The sequence below is a fragment of the Oncorhynchus masou genome, chromosome 31, assembly GCF_036934945.1.
Source record: "Oncorhynchus masou masou isolate Uvic2021 chromosome 31, UVic_Omas_1.1, whole genome shotgun sequence".
In the NCBI taxonomy this organism is placed as follows: Eukaryota; Metazoa; Chordata; class Actinopteri; order Salmoniformes; family Salmonidae; genus Oncorhynchus; species Oncorhynchus masou.
The window spans coordinates 21,348,049-21,367,974 of NC_088242.1; the positions used below are offsets into that span (position 1 = coordinate 21,348,049).

A 19,926-nucleotide genomic window follows, 5' to 3' on the forward strand; every position below is an offset into this window, starting at 1 on the left:
CAGTAATGATCTGGGGAATAGTTACAAGGGAGAGGAGGGGGATGAATGAGCTGGTGATGATTAAGTGACCGTGATGGTATGAGGGTCAGATTGGGAATTTAGCCAGGACACCGGGGTTAACACCCCCTACTCCTTCAATAGGCACCATGGGATCTTAAGTGACCACAGAGTCTGGACACCCATTTAACATCCCATCCGAAAGACGGCAGCCTACACAGGGCAATGTCCCCAATCACTGCCCTGGGGCATTGGGATATTTTTTTTAGACCAGAGGAACAGGTGCCTCCTACAGGCCCTCCAACACCACTTCCAGCAGCATCTAATCTCCCATCCAGGGACCAACACTGCTTAGCTTCAGAAGCAAGCCAGCAGTGAGATGCAGGGTGGTATGCTGTACCATCAATGTCCTTATCTTGAAAAGCATCAAACTAACTTAAGCTGCTAAAAGTGTAGCGATTACATACTGATCATCGGCACTTATGACCAACTTACTTGCGCTACTGCCAAACGAAGGCTGATGGTTTTTCCTTGGCTCAACACACTATGTAGCTTTTTGCTGTGCAAAATATCATCCAGGTAGATCCACAAGCCTTCCACCACCACCTGTGGCAACTCCACTTTCTTACTGTAAAAGCCTGTCAATGCATGACTTATCCAATCAAAGAGTACCTGTAAGGAGATATAGGACACAGCACTTCAATATAAAACAAATAAGGTTTACAGAGACAATAGGATAAACATGCTGGTATAATTCACCTAATATCTGATGGGCAGATGTGTTACCTGTTCTTTGTTAGGAAGTAAGCACTGTGATGAAATCCATGCAAAACGGGCAAGCTTCAGTTTGTCCACCCAGGGTGTCTTGGGGTTTTTGAGCTTCAAGTGAATACCAGAGTACATGGCAGCCATATCTGAAGCCTGGCCTGTGGAGAAACTGACCTGAATCAATACAGTTCTCAGACTAAAGGACTTACCTTATTTGGCCAGTAGAGGGAGACGTTTACTTAAAGTTCCATTCTGACTGCTTAGTATAATGGAGCAAGCTGGTGAATGGACTTAAAACAGCAAGAAATCACAAGATTGTGAAATAAAAATTAAATACATTTGTATGTCACATGCACCATATACAACAGGTGTAGGTAGACTTTGCAGTGAAATGCTAAATGTACCATGCCTGGAGTGCACTGGTCAAACAAACGTGTAATCAGATTTGTTTTATAGCAAGTAGCATTGACATAGTACTAATACATGATGAGCTATTACAGTTCTAGTACAGATATACAAATATTTGGTACTAGCTTTAGTTACTAACTCGCCAAGGTTGTTTCTGCAATGCTAACATCTGACAAAAATGACATGTCAAGTAGAAAGAAGTAAATAATACAAGTGAAAGTCATTCATAGTTAGTGTGTCATGAGGTTGTAACAAAATCGAAGGAGACGCTAGAAAGAACAAGCGAGAAGCTGCATGATCAACGGCTAGCATGCACGGCTAAGCTAAATCAAGTTAAGCTATCATGGGTCTTTCAGCTGTACTTTTAACTAAGAAAACACGAAGCAATGTCTGAACAATTCAAACACTCTAATTTTAATAAAATTATGAATTATAAACCGATTTTGTAAGCAATTTATGTTAGACATTACTTACTATTTTAACACCAACACGTGTTCCGGTGTTTTCACAGGCAAACTTTAACCTTTACCCTTTGAACGCCACTGTATCCAGACAAAAATAGTCGAGTGCTGATGATTGCTCACTTTTTTTAACGTAACCTTCATTTAACTAGGGAAGTCAGTTAAGAACAAACTCTTATTATCAATGACGGCCTAGGAACAGTGGGTTAACTGCCTGTTCAGGGGCAGAACGACAGATTTGTACCTTGTCAGCTCGGGGGTTTGAACTTGCAACCTTCCGGTTACTAATCCCAATGCTCTAACCACTAGGCTACCCTGCCGCCCTCATGTGGTACCCTTCCTGCAGGCTCATCCTGGCATGACCCTCCAAGCATGACAATGCCACCAGCCATACTGCTCGTTCTGTGCATGATTTCCTGCAAGACAGGAATGTCAGTGTTCTGCCATGGCCGGCGAATAGCCCGGATCTCAATCCCATTGAGCACATCTGGGACCTGTTGGATCGGAGGGTGAGGGCTAGGGCCATTCCCCCCAGAAATGTCCTGGAACTTGCAGGTGCCTTGGTGGAAGAGTGGGGTAACATCTCAAAGCAAGAACTGGCAAGTCTGGTGCTGTCCATGAGGAGGAGATGCACTGCAATACTTAATGCAGCTGGTGGCCACACCAGATAATGACTTTTGATTTTGACCCCCCTCCCCTCTCTTTGTTGAGGGACACATTATTCCATCAATGTTAGTTACATGTCTGTGGAACTTGTTCAGTTTATGTCTCAGTTGTTGAATATTGTTATGTTCATACAAATATTTACCCATGTTAAGTTTGCTGAAAATAAACGCAGTTGACAGTGAGAGGACGTTTATTTTTTTTGCTGAGTTTATATATTTCTGTTGAAGATGACATCGATTAATCGAGGTCGCTTAGCAATGTCTTTCAAAGTTTTTCTTATGTCGTCGGCCATTGATTTTCGTCAGGGACTTTAACAAGAAGCAGCTAGGTTATTTTCCGGGGGTCACCTTTTCTATTGAACAGAGAGGTTTTTCTTTTCGTAGAGTAGTGTGTACTTCTGACAGTCGGTTACCGTTAGGCTGCCTTGTCGCCTGCAGATTGTGTCGACATGTCACTCCTATCGACAGACATATTGTTGTGACAGGGCGCTCCCAGCGCGATAAAGACAACTTCGCCTAAATGTGGCTGTCACGAACAGATAATGATGAATAACCGCCAGGAACCCACGATGTAATAGACATTATCATTTTGTCGTTAGTGTTGGCTGGACACGAAGGAGGACGTTGACCTAACCGTGTTTTTATGTTGGAATTCGCTGGCCTCCTCGTATGTGAAATGGAACATGCTCGTTCGCACTTTCTTGCTATGTTTTGGTCATTTGGTAGGTAGCTGGCAAGCCAACGCACTTGAGTTTGTTTTTCTTGCTTTTATGTGTCTGAGTCGCTCACTACCTGTCTTGCAGAATGGGACTGTTGCTTTTGCAATTGTCAAAATGTCCAGGCGTGAATATTTTGAAGCGCGAGGTTCACTCCCGTGTACATAATCTATTTTGGTTAGAATGCCAGACGTCCAGGGGACAACGAGAGGTGAGTGGGAAAAGGTTCGAACCTGTGGCACGCTCTTCGCTTTCACACCCAAGGAGATGCAACTCGTTTGTGCCCTGTGTACCACTTAGACAGTTCACCATACCCCCCCATTTGTTGAGGAACTCATGGACAGCAACTGTACACTTTGCCAACTACAGCTCTTCGACAGACTCAAAACAAGCAACACAACAAGAAGTTGACAGCAAAGATCTGCAGTCAACGGAAACAAAACAATCCCCAACTCGGATACCCACTGAGGATGTCAAAAGGATTTTACAACTTGCCCACCCTGAGCGCTTGCGACTGTCAGGTAGGCCATGTCATTTAAAGTCACCACAGGGATATCTTCGAAAATGACCAACGTGACACTGAAATAATGTTATTACCAACTTGTGCCTGTGTAGGGTTGACTAAATTACATAGTTTATTCCTTACTTGGGCCCTATTTGTTGTCATGAAAGTTTCCCTTTTTAAACAATAATACAGTAATGTTACTTGTTTTGATTATTATATTTTGTTTTCTATACCATCCTCCTCAGCGGCTGTGGGCTTCCTAATGGTCTCCAGTGCTGTCACAATGTCGGCGCCCTTCTTCCTGGGCCAAGTCATTGACACCATCTACACCAGCTCTTCAGAGGACTTCAGTGCCTCCCTCCGCTCTCTGTGTATCATGCTTTCAGGGGTATTCCTTTGTGGGGGCGCCGCTAATGCTGCCCGTGTCTACCTCATGCAAATCTCAGGTGAGCGTCACCGTTTGCTCTCAGTGCATGCAGAGTGGGTTTACATATTAAACAGATGTCCATCTCTGGATTTTTTTTGGTTATTACTATCATGACTTTGATGCCATACAGAGGAACTAATCGAACATTTCAAAAATATGTGACTCTTGCAGGTCAACAGATTGTGAGAAATCTACGTGTATTCCTATTCTCCTCGATTCTGAGGCAGGAGGTAGGTTTCTTTGATAAGACCCGTACCGGGGAACTCATTAACCGCCTATCTGCAGACACGGCACTCATCGGCCGCTCCGTCACAGACAACCTTTCTGACGGGCTCCGCGCTGTCGCCCAGGCAACAGCTGGGGTCAGCATGATGGTGAGAAACAGCCCTCTCTCCACATTTGTTTGTAAAGTGTTTTTAGGGTGTTAAAGTCCATTCTACTCTGTACAGGGATCAGTTCTAAGATTTTGAGTCTCATGGGAATGCAAGTTGTATTCAGAGGTGAAACTGGTTTGTCATTAGGAAGATGTGATTTTTCATCCTTTCATGTACAGCTTTCCTTAGCGGTACCATTATTCTGGTTACTGTCATTTTTCTTTGTCATTGTTCTGGTCTCTCTACATAGGATCTGGTTTGACCCAAGTTCTTCATGTTACAACAAGTATATTTAGAATTTATCGAGTTAATTCCTTGAGTTTTCTCCTTGGTTAGTATATATTCCTAGGATGTCATTTCTAAAACGGATGACCCCGTAGCAAAATATCCATAACTCATTTATCATAGTAAATATAGTACAGTTGAATACATTCATGACAAATATGTTAACACATCCTCTCCGGTCATTAGTGGCTTTACAGGTTCAAAATCCCTTTATAAAAGGTAACCGAGCAGGCTTAAAAGACTTGGGCTGAATTGCCTCCTCACATTTCCTGGCATCTCCCTCTCGCTCTCTGCCAACAGTTTTACGTGTCACCAAGTTTAGCAGCCTTTGTGCTGCTGATTGTGCCTCCTATGGCTGGCCTAGCTGTCATATATGGGAGATACCTACGCTCCATATCCAAACGTACACAGGACTCTCTGGCTGAGGCCACACAGGTAAGACGAGACCCGTTCTAACTGCACAGCATTAGTCATTACTGAAGCAGTGTTGTGCTGTAGATTATTCTCCAATCAGAGTACATAGACACTAGGTCTTTTAATATTTTTTAAAAATTTTAATTGAAACAAATTGATCAGACTGATACTGTATTGTCTTGTAGTTGGCAGAAGAACGCATCAGCAACATGAGGACAGTTCGGGCGTTTGGTAAGGAGCTGACAGAGGTGGCCAAGTATACGGAGAAGGCCAACTATGTTCTCCACCTGGCCAAACAGGAAGCCATTTTGAGGGCTGGCTTCTTTGGCGCGGTGAGCATCCAACAATTCAATGTTGCCCAATGTTCCTTAAAGAGAAATGGAGTGGTTGTTAACATTTTCTCAATCAACGGCAGTTGAAATGTAGTCAAGCCCTTTTGGCCTTTTGAAAGACTGGAACCACAGAGTTGTGAGATCTGTGGTGGAAGCTTCTGCTTTTATGACCTGTGTGTTTCTTCGGGGGTCATTGGGTTGTAACTGGTTTTGTATGAGTGTCTTTTAGACTGGACTCAGTGGCAACATCATCATCCTGTCAGTGCTGTATAAGGGAGGGCTATTGATGGCCAGTGAACACATGACTGTGGGAGAGCTCTCTTCCTTCCTCATGTACGCCTTCTGGGTGGGCATTAGCATTGCAGGTAGGGCGTATATAATTGTCTCATTGCCTATGCATTCTGAGGAAAACCCCCGCTCATTAATCAATGAACAAATCACACTGTTAGAATTTCCATTTTAATAAGAAACTGATTCTCTCTATCCACTAGTCTGTCTGAGCAGCTGTTTAAATGTCTGTTTCGTTGAACAGGTATGAGCTCGTTCTACTCTGAACTGATGAAGGGCTTTGGCGCAGGTGCACGGCTTTGGGAGCTACTGGACAGGAAGCCCGAGTTCCCCCTCAATGGTCAGCATCAAGCCCCAGCCATTCTAGACCACACTGAGAAAGCATTGTGCAAAACACCTTATTTACATCACACTTGGCTAGTAGTCCTCTGCATCTAAACTGGCATGTAAACGTACATGTCCATGTTCCTCCTCATTTCTCTGAAGAGGGTATTGTACTGAGGCCGGAGCAGCTTAAGGGTCAACTGGAGTTCCAGAATGTCTCCTTTGCCTACCCAACCCGCAAAGACGCCCCAATCTTCCAGGACCTGAGTCTCTCTGTGCCTGCTGGCTCCGTCATGGCCGTGGTAGGGCCCAGCGGATCGGGCAAATCCACTCTGGTCTCCCTGCTGCTCAGGCTCTACGACCCAGTTGCAGGTGAGGACTACAGCTGAGGTCATCTCTTACAGCAGCTTCATGTCACTGTATGTCTTCCATTTCGTCAAGTCTTCTGATATAGAGATCCTTGTTTGCTGTATAGGTGTGATCACTATCGACGGGCATGATGTGAGAGATTTGAATCCTTATTGGCTGAGGAGTCACATTGGAACTGTTAGTCAGGTAATTGGTCACATGACGATTATTAGTAGACAATATGTTCCCATTGTTGTGGCTAAGCAGTGCTTTGACATGTGGTCTAACCCTGTGGTATTCTCCCTCTGTGGGTCTGCAGGAGCCTGTACTCTTCTCCTGTTCCATCGCTGAGAACATTGCCTATGGAGCGCCCGACTCTGGCACGGTCACAGTTCAGGAAATCCACCGGGCTGCACAGATCGCCAACGCTTATGAGTTTGTCCGAGGTTTCCCAAAAGGCTTTGACACTGTGGTGGGAGAGAAGGGTGTTCTTCTCTCAGGTGAGACAAATACATGCGTATCAGGAATTTTCTTTGATTTTGTGATGTGATTACGTAGTTGATAGGTGTTCCTAAAAAAAAAATATTTTTTTAAAATTGTTATGGTGTTGGACTTCACTGGGCATTCCTCAAACCGGAATGATCTGACTACAGAGTTATTGTTCATAACTACAACCATGTCTTCTTTAACAGCTTTAATGTAATGACTAGTTTTGCTTTAACCAACAGGTGGTCAGAAACAGAGAATTGCTATTGCAAGGGCTCTGCTTAAGGTATTTTTAATTACACCCGATTACATGCATCAAAAATTTTATGTTTTAGTCAAATGGGCAAATGTTGTAATGTATGCATTCTCTCCCTCCTCTCAGAACCCCAAGATACTTCTACTTGATGAGGCTACAAGGTAAGACATTGTGCATGGTCTAATCACATTCTACATGAATCGCTCTTCCTCCGTTTTGGACAGTTAAGCAAGGTCAATCAGCTGGGTGAAGCAGGGTCAAACAACCCAATGACATGTGAGCTATAACTCATGGACCTCTCACTTTTGCCCTCTCTTTTCCATCCCCCTCTTCCTCAGTGCCCTGGATGCAGAGAATGAGTTCCTGGTCCAGGAGGCTCTAGAGCGGCTCATGGATGGGCGCACAGTGCTGATCATCGCCCACCGCCTCTCCACCATCCAGAACGCTGACGCCGTGGCTGTGCTGGATCAGCGGCGTGTGGTGGAGTGTGGGCAGCACGCACAGCTCCTGGGCAACCGCCAAGGCCTCTTCAGGAAGCTGATGGAGAAACAAGCCTTCCTTCAAGAGGGGCAAAAGCAAGCGTTGCGTTGAAAAGAGCTGGGAAGGGGCCTAAAATGTAGAGAAACTGCCTTTAGCTGTGTGGTGACGTGCTAATCACGCTGCGCTCTGCTACACTCCTCAGTCTGTCAGTGGTGTATGTGAATCAGTTTACGCTATTTGGAAGGGAGCATTTGAATATCAACTGGAACATGAATGATTTTAATATTGCAGAGCCATCTCGTAGTGCTGACGGGGATTCATTTTGAGACAGCCAGTAGGTTTGGATTCTCTTCTTGAGGACACCCAACTTATTGAGTATCATTCTTCAAGCTGCAATATGTAACTTTTTGGGTGACTTGACCAAATTTGCATAGAAATATTATAGATCAGTCACTCATTGAAAGCAAGTCTAAGAAGGGGAAAATCTGTTCTATGTGCGCTATTTCTATGCTTCCTGTTAAGTTTCGTTTTGACGTCTTTTACTTTCGGTTTTGTACACCAGCTTTAAAAATCTGGAAATATCTTTGATTCTGAAAAATATATTTCACAGTGGTTTAGATGGTACAAGGATTCTCTACACTGTGCTTCCTAGTTTTGTCACACACTGAAATTAGGCAAACTATTAGTTTCAGCTACCAGGAAATGGCGGCGGGAGTTCTGTATAGTGCATCTTTGAGGTTAGGATATGCAGAAAATATGAATGACACCAAAACTTTGAAGTACGGCCTATGTGAAGTAAATATTATAACTGAGTCACTATGCCTTTTCAAGAAAGCAAAAGCTGTCTTTTGTATTAAATAACTACTTACCAGACTGAAACAAATATACACTCAGTGGCAAGTTTCTTAGGTCCGCCAACCCGTTCACAAAATTGGGTCGTGCCTTTAGATAGTGAGTCATGTGGCTTGCAATATAAAGCAAACGGACAGTCATCGAGGCATTCAGTTATTGTTCGATTGAAGGTTAGAATTGGTGAAACGATTGACCTAAGCGACATTGAGCATGGTTTGATCGTCGGTGCCAGGCATGCAGGTTCCAGTATCTTAGAAACGGTCTGCCTCCTGTGCTTTTCACGCACAACCGTGTCTAGGGTTTACCGAGGCGTGAGACAAACAAAAAAACATCCAATCAGCAGCAGTCCTGTGGGCGAAAACAGCTTGTTGATGAGAGGTCGATTGAGAATGGCAAGAATAGTGCAAGCTTACAGGCGGACCACAAACAGGCAACTAATGGCGCACAACGACATCTCGGAACTCACAACTCATCCGTCCTTGTCACAGATGGGCTATTGCAGCAGACGACCACACCAGGTTCCACTCCTATCAGCTAAAAACAAGAAGCGGCTCCAGTGGGCACGCAATCACCAACATTGACAATTGAGGAGTAAAAAAAAACAACATTGCCTGGTACGATGAATCTTGATTCCTGTTGCGTCATGTCAGGATTTGGCATAAGCAGCGTGAGCCCATGGCCCATCCTGCCTGGTGTCAACAGTAGAGGATGATTGGGGCGGTGTGGGGATGTTAATTCCATTGATAACAATTGAGCAATGTTTCCATGCCCTGAAGAATTCAGACTGTTCTGGAGGCAAAGGGGTGTCCGACTCGGTACCAGATGGGTGTACCTAATAAACTTGCCACAGGGTGCATTTATTTGTTACAAGTTATCCGAAACGTGAAGCTAGCATTGTCAATTATGTAGGCCTATTTCAAAGACAATGGCAAACATACAGAGCACTGATATACAAGCAACATTGGCATAAATGTGGACGATAATCAAATATCTTACATTGCAGTTGATAAAGCAAACAAACCACCACTGATCAGTTCTGAAAATGATGTGCATATCCATGCAAATGTTCTGCTATATCACCTATTTCACCACTGGCTATTATTTCATTGATGGATAGTATGCTGGATATTTGATTTACATAAAATACAATCACAAAATTAATCTTCAAAGATGCTTTTGGGTGTTCCACTGGTATCAATTGTACATTGTACATTTCTGAACAATCTAACATTCAATAGGTAGAATTTGACCAAATCCATGTTATCTTGACAGTATGTATGACTGAAAGACCTTGCAGACTTTTTAGTATTTGGATTTAGAGTTCAGCAAAATCCTTTATACTAATGCGATATGTAGATCTTTAAAATGTGGCATTATAAGCTCACAGTATCAAATAACATTTATTTTCTTATCAGACACTGATGAATAGATTTTTCTCACCTACCTGTGACACTGGATGTACTGTGCCTGGATTGTACTGCAAAGAAACATTCACTGCTCTGTTTTGTGCTATTTTGCTCCTCACATTTTAATCTTGGATTCAGTAGTCATCCTTGTGCAATAGAAAGGCAAGAACAAGAATGGTAGGGAGATTTTAAATAAGCTTTGAGCTTCAACCAATGCCATACCAATGTGTTTGTGTGTAAGTCCTATATAAATGTTCTCTACAGAAGGCTCCTTGGTAAAATCAGCATGTTGTAATAATGTATTCAAATATAATATTTTAATGATTTTGTGTGCTAAATTATTAGGCCTTTGTGAAAAATAAACGATTTTAATAATATTCTGTGATTTCCTTTTCAAATATAAACCCATTAATACAGAACTTTACTATGCAGGAAAAGTTACATTAACTGTAAAATGTTTTTTATATTATCTCAGACTCAGTCATATATCTTCTCAGAAAATATTTCATCTAACCTAATCTCTCGTGGACAGATGAAACAGCAAGAAAAAAAAGAGTAAATGACAAACTTTCACGAGAATTTTACGTCTGGGTAACCAAAATGACCAAAAGAGGGTACTATTAACCTATTGTTTTTTTTCTCTCCAATCTGTGTGTGTTTAGAAAAGTTATATATCAAATGAATGAAATTCAAAATGTTCAGTCGAGACAAATCTGGACCATCCTCATCCATTCTATTCATACACCTTTGTCACCTCTTTCAGTGATCAAATAGATCAGTTCAGAGCCCATGACATGCACTGGCGTTGCGTACTGGATACCTGCGCTGCCCCCGCAAGGTAGTAACCCTTCAAAAAGTCTGTCATCAAGCTTTTTAATGTCAATATGTACTATGAAGCTAAGTACTTATTTCTTGGCAGCAAATCACTTATCTACCGTAGCTTTGATTGGACTGATCATGTCAGCATCATACAGTCATCTTCAAGAATCAAGTCAACAATCTACTGGCAAATCCTGTTCAATCCTTGTCATATGAAGAGAAATTATAGATAAAACGTATCGGTGCTCATCAGCCATTGGACAAAACACAACAAGTTGGAAATTGCAAATTCAACAATGAGTGGTTTGGAAGGAATCCATGGCTAACTGCAAGTGTTGCAAAGCAATCACGAGCCTGCTATTCAGTGGAGAGGATGTGTGGTCCAAGTCTGGGTTTAAGGGTCTCTTTTCCAAGCTTAAAAGGATAAACATTCACATGCAACACCATGGGAATGAAAAGGTTGAATTCATTGGCCATGCTGTCAATACAGCATGACTTCTGCCGCATTCAAAACAACTGGAAACTTGGAACTGGGAAATCTCAGACGTCAGTGAGTTCAAGACAACTGGGAAGTCAGGGAAAAAATGAGCCCCGACTGGGAAAATACATTTTGAACAGTCATTCAAGTCGGAATTCCAAGTCGGGAACTCATGCCATGATTCAACCTTGTTTAAAAAAATATATATTTTACCCCTTTTCCCCCTTTTTTCTCCCAATTTCAATTACGATCTTGTCTCATCGCTGCAACTCCCCAACGGGCTTGGGAGAAGCAAAGGTTGAGTCATGCATCCTCCGAAACGTGACCCACCAAACCGCACTCTTTAACACTCGCCTGCTTAACCCAGAAGTCAGCTGCACCAAAGTGTCAGAAGAAACACTGTTCAGCTGACAACCGAAGTCAGCCTGCCGGCACCCGGCCTGCCATAAGGAATCACTAGAGCGCGAGAAGCCAAGTAAAGTACTTATCCTACGGTTCTGACTTGTGTACAGGGAGATTACTATAAGAACAGTCCATGTTATGAATTCTGTACCTGTACATTTCAAAAGTGCTGAACAAATAGTTATATTGATGACATCCATCCTAGCTCGCTCATTAATGTCTTAATCGAAATTACGGATTGCCTCTTATCAACTGACAAACATCTCAAATGTCAGTAGAATCCACATTTGTTTAAGCAAGTCAGCCATATCAGCTATGTTTTTAAAAAAGGCAGTAAATGAGGCTGAATTAACTGTTTCGCTGCCAGACAAGGCTCCCATTCATAGCCAGATGTAAGGATTCACTCCATGGTGCTGAAAAGAAAGCTCTGCTGTTGGGACAGATTCATGTAGTTTGTGGGCACAGTTTGTGGGCACCATTTGTCACCGTTATAGTACAATTAATGTATTGTTTAGTGTTGTGTTGTGTTGTGGCTTTCCTAGCTTGCATCAAAACATTTGGGGGGAGTTTGCCCCACCAAAATCTTCATGCTGAAATCGCCACTGCTCAGGCCTTGAAAATGAAATGGCCTAATTGAACTGATGGAAAGTAAGTGGATTTTTGTGAAGAAATGCCGTGGTTAAGGCTACGATGGTGCCATTGCAGAGTGGAGCATACTCAGGTGTTCAAAAGCACATATCAGACCGAGACCCTAATGCTTCGTTCTTAGGTAGCTCTTTATGAGTTTTAGTTTAGAAAACCATCTCTCCGCAGAAGCGACAGTTACAGGGATGGTTAAAAACAACTTGATTGCCATAGCAACATCAGGGAACAGGGCAGAAGGGAGTGGTGATTCAAATACAGCAGTTCTGTAACATCTTTAATTGAGCCTCTCATTCTCCTTAATTGCCATCCTCAAAACATTATGGAAAGAGTTTAACTGTAGCCTATAGGATGTTTTGGGACAGGTCCACCTGGCAGATGCAAACAGATAAATCCAGGATAAGGTAGGATGAAGGAGTACTCACCCTGGTCAACGAGCAGAGGCAGCAGGTCTGTGGAGTAGCTGCACTCAAGGAAGGCAGTGTGTGGGCCACCTTCACAGGCTGTATTTACTGTGCAGCCCAGTTTCACTGGTGAATGGTTCTGTGTCTTCATGACAATGTGGGTGAGTGCCTCCCCATCTGGCAGGAAGTCCTCCATCCCTCTACTTTGACTGAACTGAGTTATCCATCTACCTACACACACACGCAAATAAGAGCCGATAGTTTAAAGGTGACAACAACTCAGGAGATGAAATAAGGACTTGAACCCCAGCCCTCTAGTACCTTTGAAGTAGACAACACCCAGAGCAACCAAGGCATCACTTCTTCACACAGGCTTTGTCAGGATACGATCCACCTTGCAGCCAGTCTGGTTGATTGCATAAATGGTTGTGCCTGTTTTCAATCTTTCCGCAAGATGGCGCAAACTCTCCATGTTTTGTAAATGCTCAGTACAATGCTCATGTGCTTTCAAAATGGTCCCGTATTCTTCCACGAACGAAAACCATCACTGCTCAAATTAGTCTCTTTTTCCAAAAATGCGACAACAAAAACAAAAAACTGCATCAGATATACTTGAATACACAAGCTATGTCAGTATCATTTCTTCTCAATTTTTCATACATGTTTCATAGTTGTCACTAAATCTCAGAGGGACTGGGTCCCCACTTTGAGGGAATACAAAATCTCTGATCTGTTTTGACCCTTTTTGACAAGATGTTTGTCAGACGGGGCCTCTGGCCACAATTGTGCATCATCACATAAACACACTCACGTTCTGTGGTAGGTCCACAAACTGGTCTTTTTGTGACTGGAACAGCAAGTGCTGGGGGTGAATCAGACTCCAGGTGTAGCTGGTTGAGAAAATGCCAAGAGTGTGCAAAGCTGTCATCAAGGCAAAGGGTGGCTATTTGAAGAATCTCAAATAAAAAATATATTTAGATTTGTTTAACACTTTTTTTGGTTACTACATGATTCCATATGTGGTATTTCATAGTTTTGATGTCTTCACTATTATTCTACAATGTAGAAAATAGTAAAAAGAAAGAAAAACCCTTGGATGAGTAGGTGTTCTAAAACTTTTGACCGGTAGTGTAGCTGATATTGCTGACTTGCTTAAACAAATGTGGTTTCTACTGACAACTGAGATGTACAAGCTATGGCATAAGGGGATGACAAGCGGATAAGAGGCTATCCATAATTTCGATTAAGACATTAATGAGCGAGCGACGACAGACGTAGTCAATACAACTATTTGTTCAGCACTTTTGAAATGTACAGCGACAGAATTCAGAACATGGGCCGTTCTTACAGTATTCTCCTTGTACAACAAGTCAGAACCATAGGATAAGTAAAGGTGGCATATAAACAGACAATGAAAGCTCTTCCAATATTCAATTATTATATTTCTCTAAAACAGGTTATAGGCTACATGTGCACCCCCAAGTTAGAACAGTAGGCAAAATGAAGAGGTGAAAATAGATTGAATTGTTAGGGTGAAGCACATTGAATGCCGTTTGGGTCTTTGCGTGTCAAAAAACATACACGTCATATAACACTATTTGACACGTTAAATAAGCTTTTAAATTGACACATCAAATGACACAATTCTATTATAGAATGTTGTGTTTGCTGAATTTGCACATGCAAGCCAAGCGCCCCCACTACTATCAGTAGCACTGTCAAAGCTGTACAAAAAAAGTTTGAGAACAAGCACACACCAGGCCGGTCACATTCTGACCATAGTTCTTGTGTGTTTTCCTTGTTTTAGTGTTGGTCAGGACATGAGCTGGGTGGGCATTCTATGTTGTGTGTCTAGTTTGTCTGTTTCCGTGTTTGGCCTGATATGGTTCTCAATCAGAGGCAGGTGTTAGTCATTGTCTCCGATTGGGAACCATATTTAGGTAGCCTGTTTTGTGTTGGGTTTTTGAGGGTGATTATTTCCGTGTCTGTTTCACCACACAGGACTGTTTTCACATTTATTGTTGTGTATATTTGTAGTGTTTTCTCGGTATTCGTCTTTATTAAAGATGTTTAACCCTAACCACGCTGCGTTTTGGTCCGCCACTTCTTCCCAGAAAGAGAGCCGTTACAAGGCCATGAACGATGTGTTTACAATACCGTATTACCATCTAAGCTACAATATACATATCTCCGTTGCATATTACATCATTTATGCAGCAACATACAAGATATTTTTGGACTCACCTTGTGGAGGTGGCGCAGCGGGCCTTTGTGGGGAAATTTTGGCATCAAAGTCTGGCATTCTCTGGATTTGTGGTGGGAACTCTGGAAAAAAAACACAGCCACACCATTGAATAGCAGGCTAACATTAGTGGTTGCTTTGCAATGCTTGCAGTTAGCCACTGATTCCTTTCAAATGGCTCATTGTTGAATTTGTTGTGTAATCTTTATGTCCAATGACCGATGAGCACCGATACATTTTAGCTATAATTTCAATTCATATGACAAGGATTAAAAAAGATTTGCTAGTAGATTGTCGACTTGATTCATGATGATGACTGCTAGCTAAGAAAGTAAGAAGTTGACATAATCAGTCCAATCAAAGCTACTGTACATATAACGTGATTTGACGTCATTTTATCTGTGGCCAATCAAATCAAATCAAATGTATTCATATAGCCCTTCGTACATCAGCTGATATCTCAAAGTGCTATACAGAAACCCAGCCTAAAACCCCAAACAGCATGCAATGCAGGTGTAGAAGCACGGTGGCTAGGTAAAACTCCCTTGAAAGGCCAAAACCTAGGAAGAAACCTAGAGAGGAACCAGGCTATGACCGGTGGCCAGTCCTCTTCTGGCTGTGCCGGGTGGAGATTATAACAGAACATGGCCAAGATGTTCAAATGTTCATAAATGACCAGCATGGTCAAATAATAATAATCACAGTAGTTGTCGAGAGTGCAGCAAGTCAGCACCTCAGGAGTAAATGTCTGTTGGCTTTTCATAGCCGATTATTAAGAGTATCTCTACCACTCCTGCTGTCTCTAGAGAGTTGAAAATAGCAGGTCTGGGACAGGTAGCACATCCGGTGAACAGGTCAGGATTCCATAGCCACAGGCAGAACAGTTGAAACTGGAGCAGCAGCACGGCCAGGTGGACTGGGGACAGCAAGGAGTCATCATGCCAGGTAGTCCAGAGGCATGGTTCTGGGGCTCAGGTCCTCCGAGAGAGAGAAAGAAAGAGAGAATTAGAGAGAGCATACTTAAATTTACACAGGACACCGGATAAGACAGGAGAAGTACTCCAGATATAACAAACTGACCCTAGCCCCCCGACACATAAACTACTGCAACATAAATACTGGAGGCTGAGACAGGAGGGGTCAGGGGACACTGTGGCCCCATCCGATGATACCCCCGGACAGGGCCAAACAGGAAGGATATAACCCCACCCACTTTGCCAAAGCACAGTCCCCACACCACTAGAGGGATATCTTCAACCACCAACTTACCATCCTGAGACAAGGCCGAGTATAGCCCACCAAGATCTCCGCCACGGCACAACCCAAGGGGGGGCGCCAACCCAGACAGGAAGATCACATCAGTGACTCAACCCACTCAAGTGATGCACCCCTCCTAGAGACGGCATGAAAGAGCCCTAGTAAGCCAGTGACTCAGCCCCTGTAATAGGATTAGAGGCAGAGAATTCCAGTGGAAAGAGGGGAACCGGCCAGGCAGAGACAGCAAGGGCGGTTCATTGCTCCAGAGCCTTTCCGTTCACCTTCACACTCCTGGGCCAGACTACACTTATTCATATGACCCACTGAAGAGAGTCTTCAGTAAAGACTTAAAGGTTCAGACCGAGTCTGCGTCTCTCACATGGGTAGGCAGACCATTCCATAAAAATTGAGCTCTATAGGAGAAAGCCCTGCCTCCAGCTGTTTGCTTAGAAATTATAGGGACAATTAGGAGGCCTGCGTCTTGTGACCATAGCGTACGTGTAGGTATGTACGGCAGGACCAAATCAGAGAGATAAGTAGGAGCAAGCCCATGTAATGCTTTGTAGGTTAACAGTAAAACCTTGAAAATCAGCCCTTGCCTTAACAGGAAGCCAGTGTAGGGAGGCTAGCACTGGAGTAATATGATAAAATGTTTTGGTTCTCGTCAGGATTCTAGCAGCCGTATTTAGCACTAACTGAAGTTTATTTAGTGCTTTATCCGGGTAGCCGGAAAGTAGAGCATTGCAGTAGTCTAACCTTGAAGTAACAAAAGCATGGATTAATTTTTCTGCATCATTTTTGGACAGAAAGTTTCTGATTTTTGCAATGTTACGTAGATGGAAAAAAAGCTGTCCTTGAAACAGTCTTGATATGTTCGTCAAAAGAGAGATCAGGGTCCAGAGTAACGCCAAGGTCCTTCACAGTTTTATTTGAGACGACTGTACAACCATTAAGATTAATTGTCAGATTCAACAGAAGATCTCTTTGTTTCTTGGGACCTAGAACAAGCATCTCTGTTTTGTCCGAGTTTAAAAGTATAAAGTTTGCAGCCATCCACGTCCTTATGTCTGAAACACAGGATTCTAGCGAGGGCAATTTTGGGGCTTCACCATGTTTCATTGAAATGTACAGCTGTGTGTCATCCGCATAGCAGTGAAAGTTAACATTATGTTTTCGAATGACATCCCCAAGAGGTAAAGTACACTGCTCAAAAAAATAAAGGGAACACTAAAATAACACATCCTAGATCTGAATGAATGAAATATTCTTATTAAATACTTTTTTCTTTACATAGTTGAATGTGCTGACAACAAAATCACACAAAAATGATTAATGGAAATCAAATTTATCAACCCATGGAGGTCTGGATTTGGAGTCACACTCAAAATTAACGTGGAAAACCACACTACAGGCTGATCAAACTTTGATGTAATGTCCTTATAACAAGTCAAAATGAGGCTCAGTAGTGTGTGTGGCCTCCACGTGTCTGTATGACCTCCCTACAACGCCTGGGCATGCTCCTGATGAGGTGGCGGATGGTCTCCTGAGGGATCTCCTCCCAGACCTGGACTAAAGCATCCGACAACTCCTGGACAGTCTGTGGTGCAACGTGGCGTTGGTGGATGGAGCGAGACATGATGTCCCAGATGTGCTCAATTGGATTCAGGTCTGGGGAACGGGCGGGCGATTACATAGCATCAAGGCCTTCCTCTTGCAGGAACTGCTGACACACTCCAGCAACGAGGTATAGCATTGCCTTGCATTAGGAGGAACCCAGGGCCAACCGCACCAGCATATGGTCTCACAAGGGGTCTGAGGATCTCATCTTGGTACCTAATGGCAGTCAGGCTACCTCTGCCGAGCACATGGAGGGCTGTGCGGCCCCCCAAAGAAATGCCACCCCACACCATGACTGACCCACCGCCAAACCGGTCATGCTGGAGGATGTTGCAGGCAGCAGAACGTTCTCCACAGCGTCTCCAGACTCTGTCACGTCTGTCACATGTGCTCAGTGTGAACCTGCTTTCATCTGTGAAGAGCACAGGGCGCCAGGGGCGAATTTGCCAATCTTGGTGTTCTCTGGCAAATGCCAAACGTCCTGCACGGTGTTAGGCTGTAAGCACAACCCCCACCTGTGGATGTCAGGCCCTCATACCACCCTCATGGAGTCTGTTTCTGACCGTTTGAGCAGACACATGCACATTTGTGGCCTGCTGGAGGTCATTTTGCAGGGCTCTGGCAGTGCTCCTCCTGCTCCTCCTTGCACAAAGGCGGAGGTAGCGGTCCTGCTGCTGGGTTGTTGCCCTCCTACGGCCTCCTCCACGTCTCGTGATGTACTGGCCTGTCTCCTGGTAGCACCTCCATGCTCTGGACACTACGCTGACAGACACAGCAAACCTTCTTGCCACAGCTCGCATTGATGTGCCATCCTGGATGAGCTGCACTACCTGAGCCACTTGTGTGGGTTGTAGACTCCGTCTCATTCTACCACTAGAGTGAAAGCACCGCCAGCATTCAAAAGTGACGAAAACATCAGCCAGGAAGCATAGGAACTGAGAAGTGGTCTGTGGTCACCACCTGCAGAACCACTCCTTTATTGGGGGTGTCTTGCTAATTGCCTATAATTTCCACCTGTTGTCTATTCCATTTGCACATGTGAAATGTATTGTCAATCAGTGTTGCTTCCTAAGTGGACAGTTTGATTTCACAGAAGTGTGATTGACTTGGAGTTACATTGTGTTGTTTAAGTGTTCCTTTTATTTTTTTGAGCAGTGTATATAGTGAAAACAATAGTGGTCCTAAAACTGAACCTTGAAGAACACCGAAATTTACAGTTGATTTCTCAGAGGACAAACCATTCACAGAGACAAACTGATATCTTTCCGACAGATAATATCTAAACCAGGCCAGAGCTTGTCCGTGTAGACAGATTTGGATTTCCAATCTCTCCAAAAGAATGTGGTGATCGATGGTATCAAAAGCAGCACTAAGGTCTAGGAGCACAAGGACAGATGCAGAGCCTCGGTCTGATGCCATTAAAAGGTAATTTACCACCTTCATAAGTGCAGTCTCAGTGCTATGATGGGGTCTAAAACCAGACTGAAGCATTTCGTATACATTGTTTGTCTTCGAGAAGGAAGTGAGTTGCTGCACAACAGCTTTTTCTGAAATATTTGAGAGGAATGGAAGGTTCGATATCGGCCGATAGTTTTTTATATTTTCTGGGTCAAGGTTTGGCTTTTTCAAGAGAGGCTTTATTACTGCCACTTTTAGTGAGTTTGGTACACATCCGGTGGATAGAGCCGTTTATTATGTTCAACATAGGAGGGCCAAGCACAGGAAGCAGCTCTTTCAGTAGTTTAGTTGGAATAGGGTCCAGTATGCAGCTTGAAGGTTTAGAGGCCATGATTATTTTCATCATTGTGTCAAGAGATATAGTACTAAAACACTTGAGTGTCTCTCTTGATCCTATGTCCTGGCAGAGTTGTGCAGACTCAGGACAACTGAGCTTTGAAGGAATACGCAGACTTAAAGAGGAGTCCGTAATTTGCTTTCTAATAATCATGATCTTTTCCTCAAAGAAGTTCATGAATGTATTACTTGTGAAAGCCATCCTCACTTGAGGAATGCTGCTTTTTAGTTAGCTTTGCGACAGTATCAAAAATACATTTTCGAGATTGTTCTTATTTTCCTCAATTAAGTTGGAAAAATAGGATGATTGAGCAGCAGTGAGGGCTCTTCAATACTGCACGGTACGGTCTTTCCAAGCTAGTTGGAAGACTTCCAGTTTGGTGTGGCGCCATTTCCGTTCCAATTTTCTGGAAGCTTGCTTCAGAGCTCGGGTATTTTCTGTTTACCAGGGAGCTAGTTTCTTATGAGAAATGTTTTTA

The 19,926-nt window shown here is 43.3% G+C and overlaps 2 protein-coding genes across 4 annotated transcripts in view; one reads left to right on the plus strand and one right to left on the minus strand.

Moving 5' to 3' along the window:
• The window catches only part of urb2 (URB2 ribosome biogenesis homolog), a 46,387-nt gene that overhangs the window by 18,895 nt on the left and 7,566 nt on the right, over positions 1-19,926 (minus strand). The window contains exons 2-5 of one of the 2 annotated variants that reach the window (XM_064950332.1): positions 15,568-15,757; positions 14,782-14,862; positions 784-923; positions 493-669 (exon numbers count right to left, since the gene is read on the minus strand). In XM_064950332.1, the coding sequence (XP_064806404.1) occupies positions 493-669; positions 784-923; positions 14,782-14,862; positions 15,568-15,622 (453 nt within the window). In that variant the 5' untranslated portion in view covers positions 15,623-15,757. Of the gene's footprint in view, positions 1-492; positions 670-783; positions 924-1,647; positions 1,713-14,781; positions 14,863-15,567; positions 15,758-19,926 lie in introns of those variants that run through there. The other variant, XM_064950333.1, reaches the window with a different exon arrangement.
• abcb10 (ATP-binding cassette, sub-family B (MDR/TAP), member 10) lies at positions 2,572-10,169 on the plus strand. Of its 2 annotated transcripts, XM_064950331.1 has the most exons (13): positions 2,573-3,536; positions 3,766-3,966; positions 4,119-4,321; positions 4,907-5,041; positions 5,206-5,352; positions 5,582-5,717; positions 5,885-5,980; positions 6,127-6,336; positions 6,440-6,519; positions 6,632-6,812; positions 7,041-7,084; positions 7,181-7,215; positions 7,393-10,169. In XM_064950331.1, exons 1-13 carry the CDS (start codon positions 3,104-3,106, stop codon positions 7,643-7,645), a joined length of 2,154 nt encoding a protein of 717 aa, XP_064806403.1. In that variant the 5' UTR covers positions 2,573-3,103; the 3' UTR covers positions 7,646-10,169. The 2 variants fall into 2 exon arrangements, with proteins under 2 accessions (XP_064806402.1, XP_064806403.1); XM_064950330.1 differs by having other exon boundaries at positions 2,572-3,536; positions 7,041-7,215.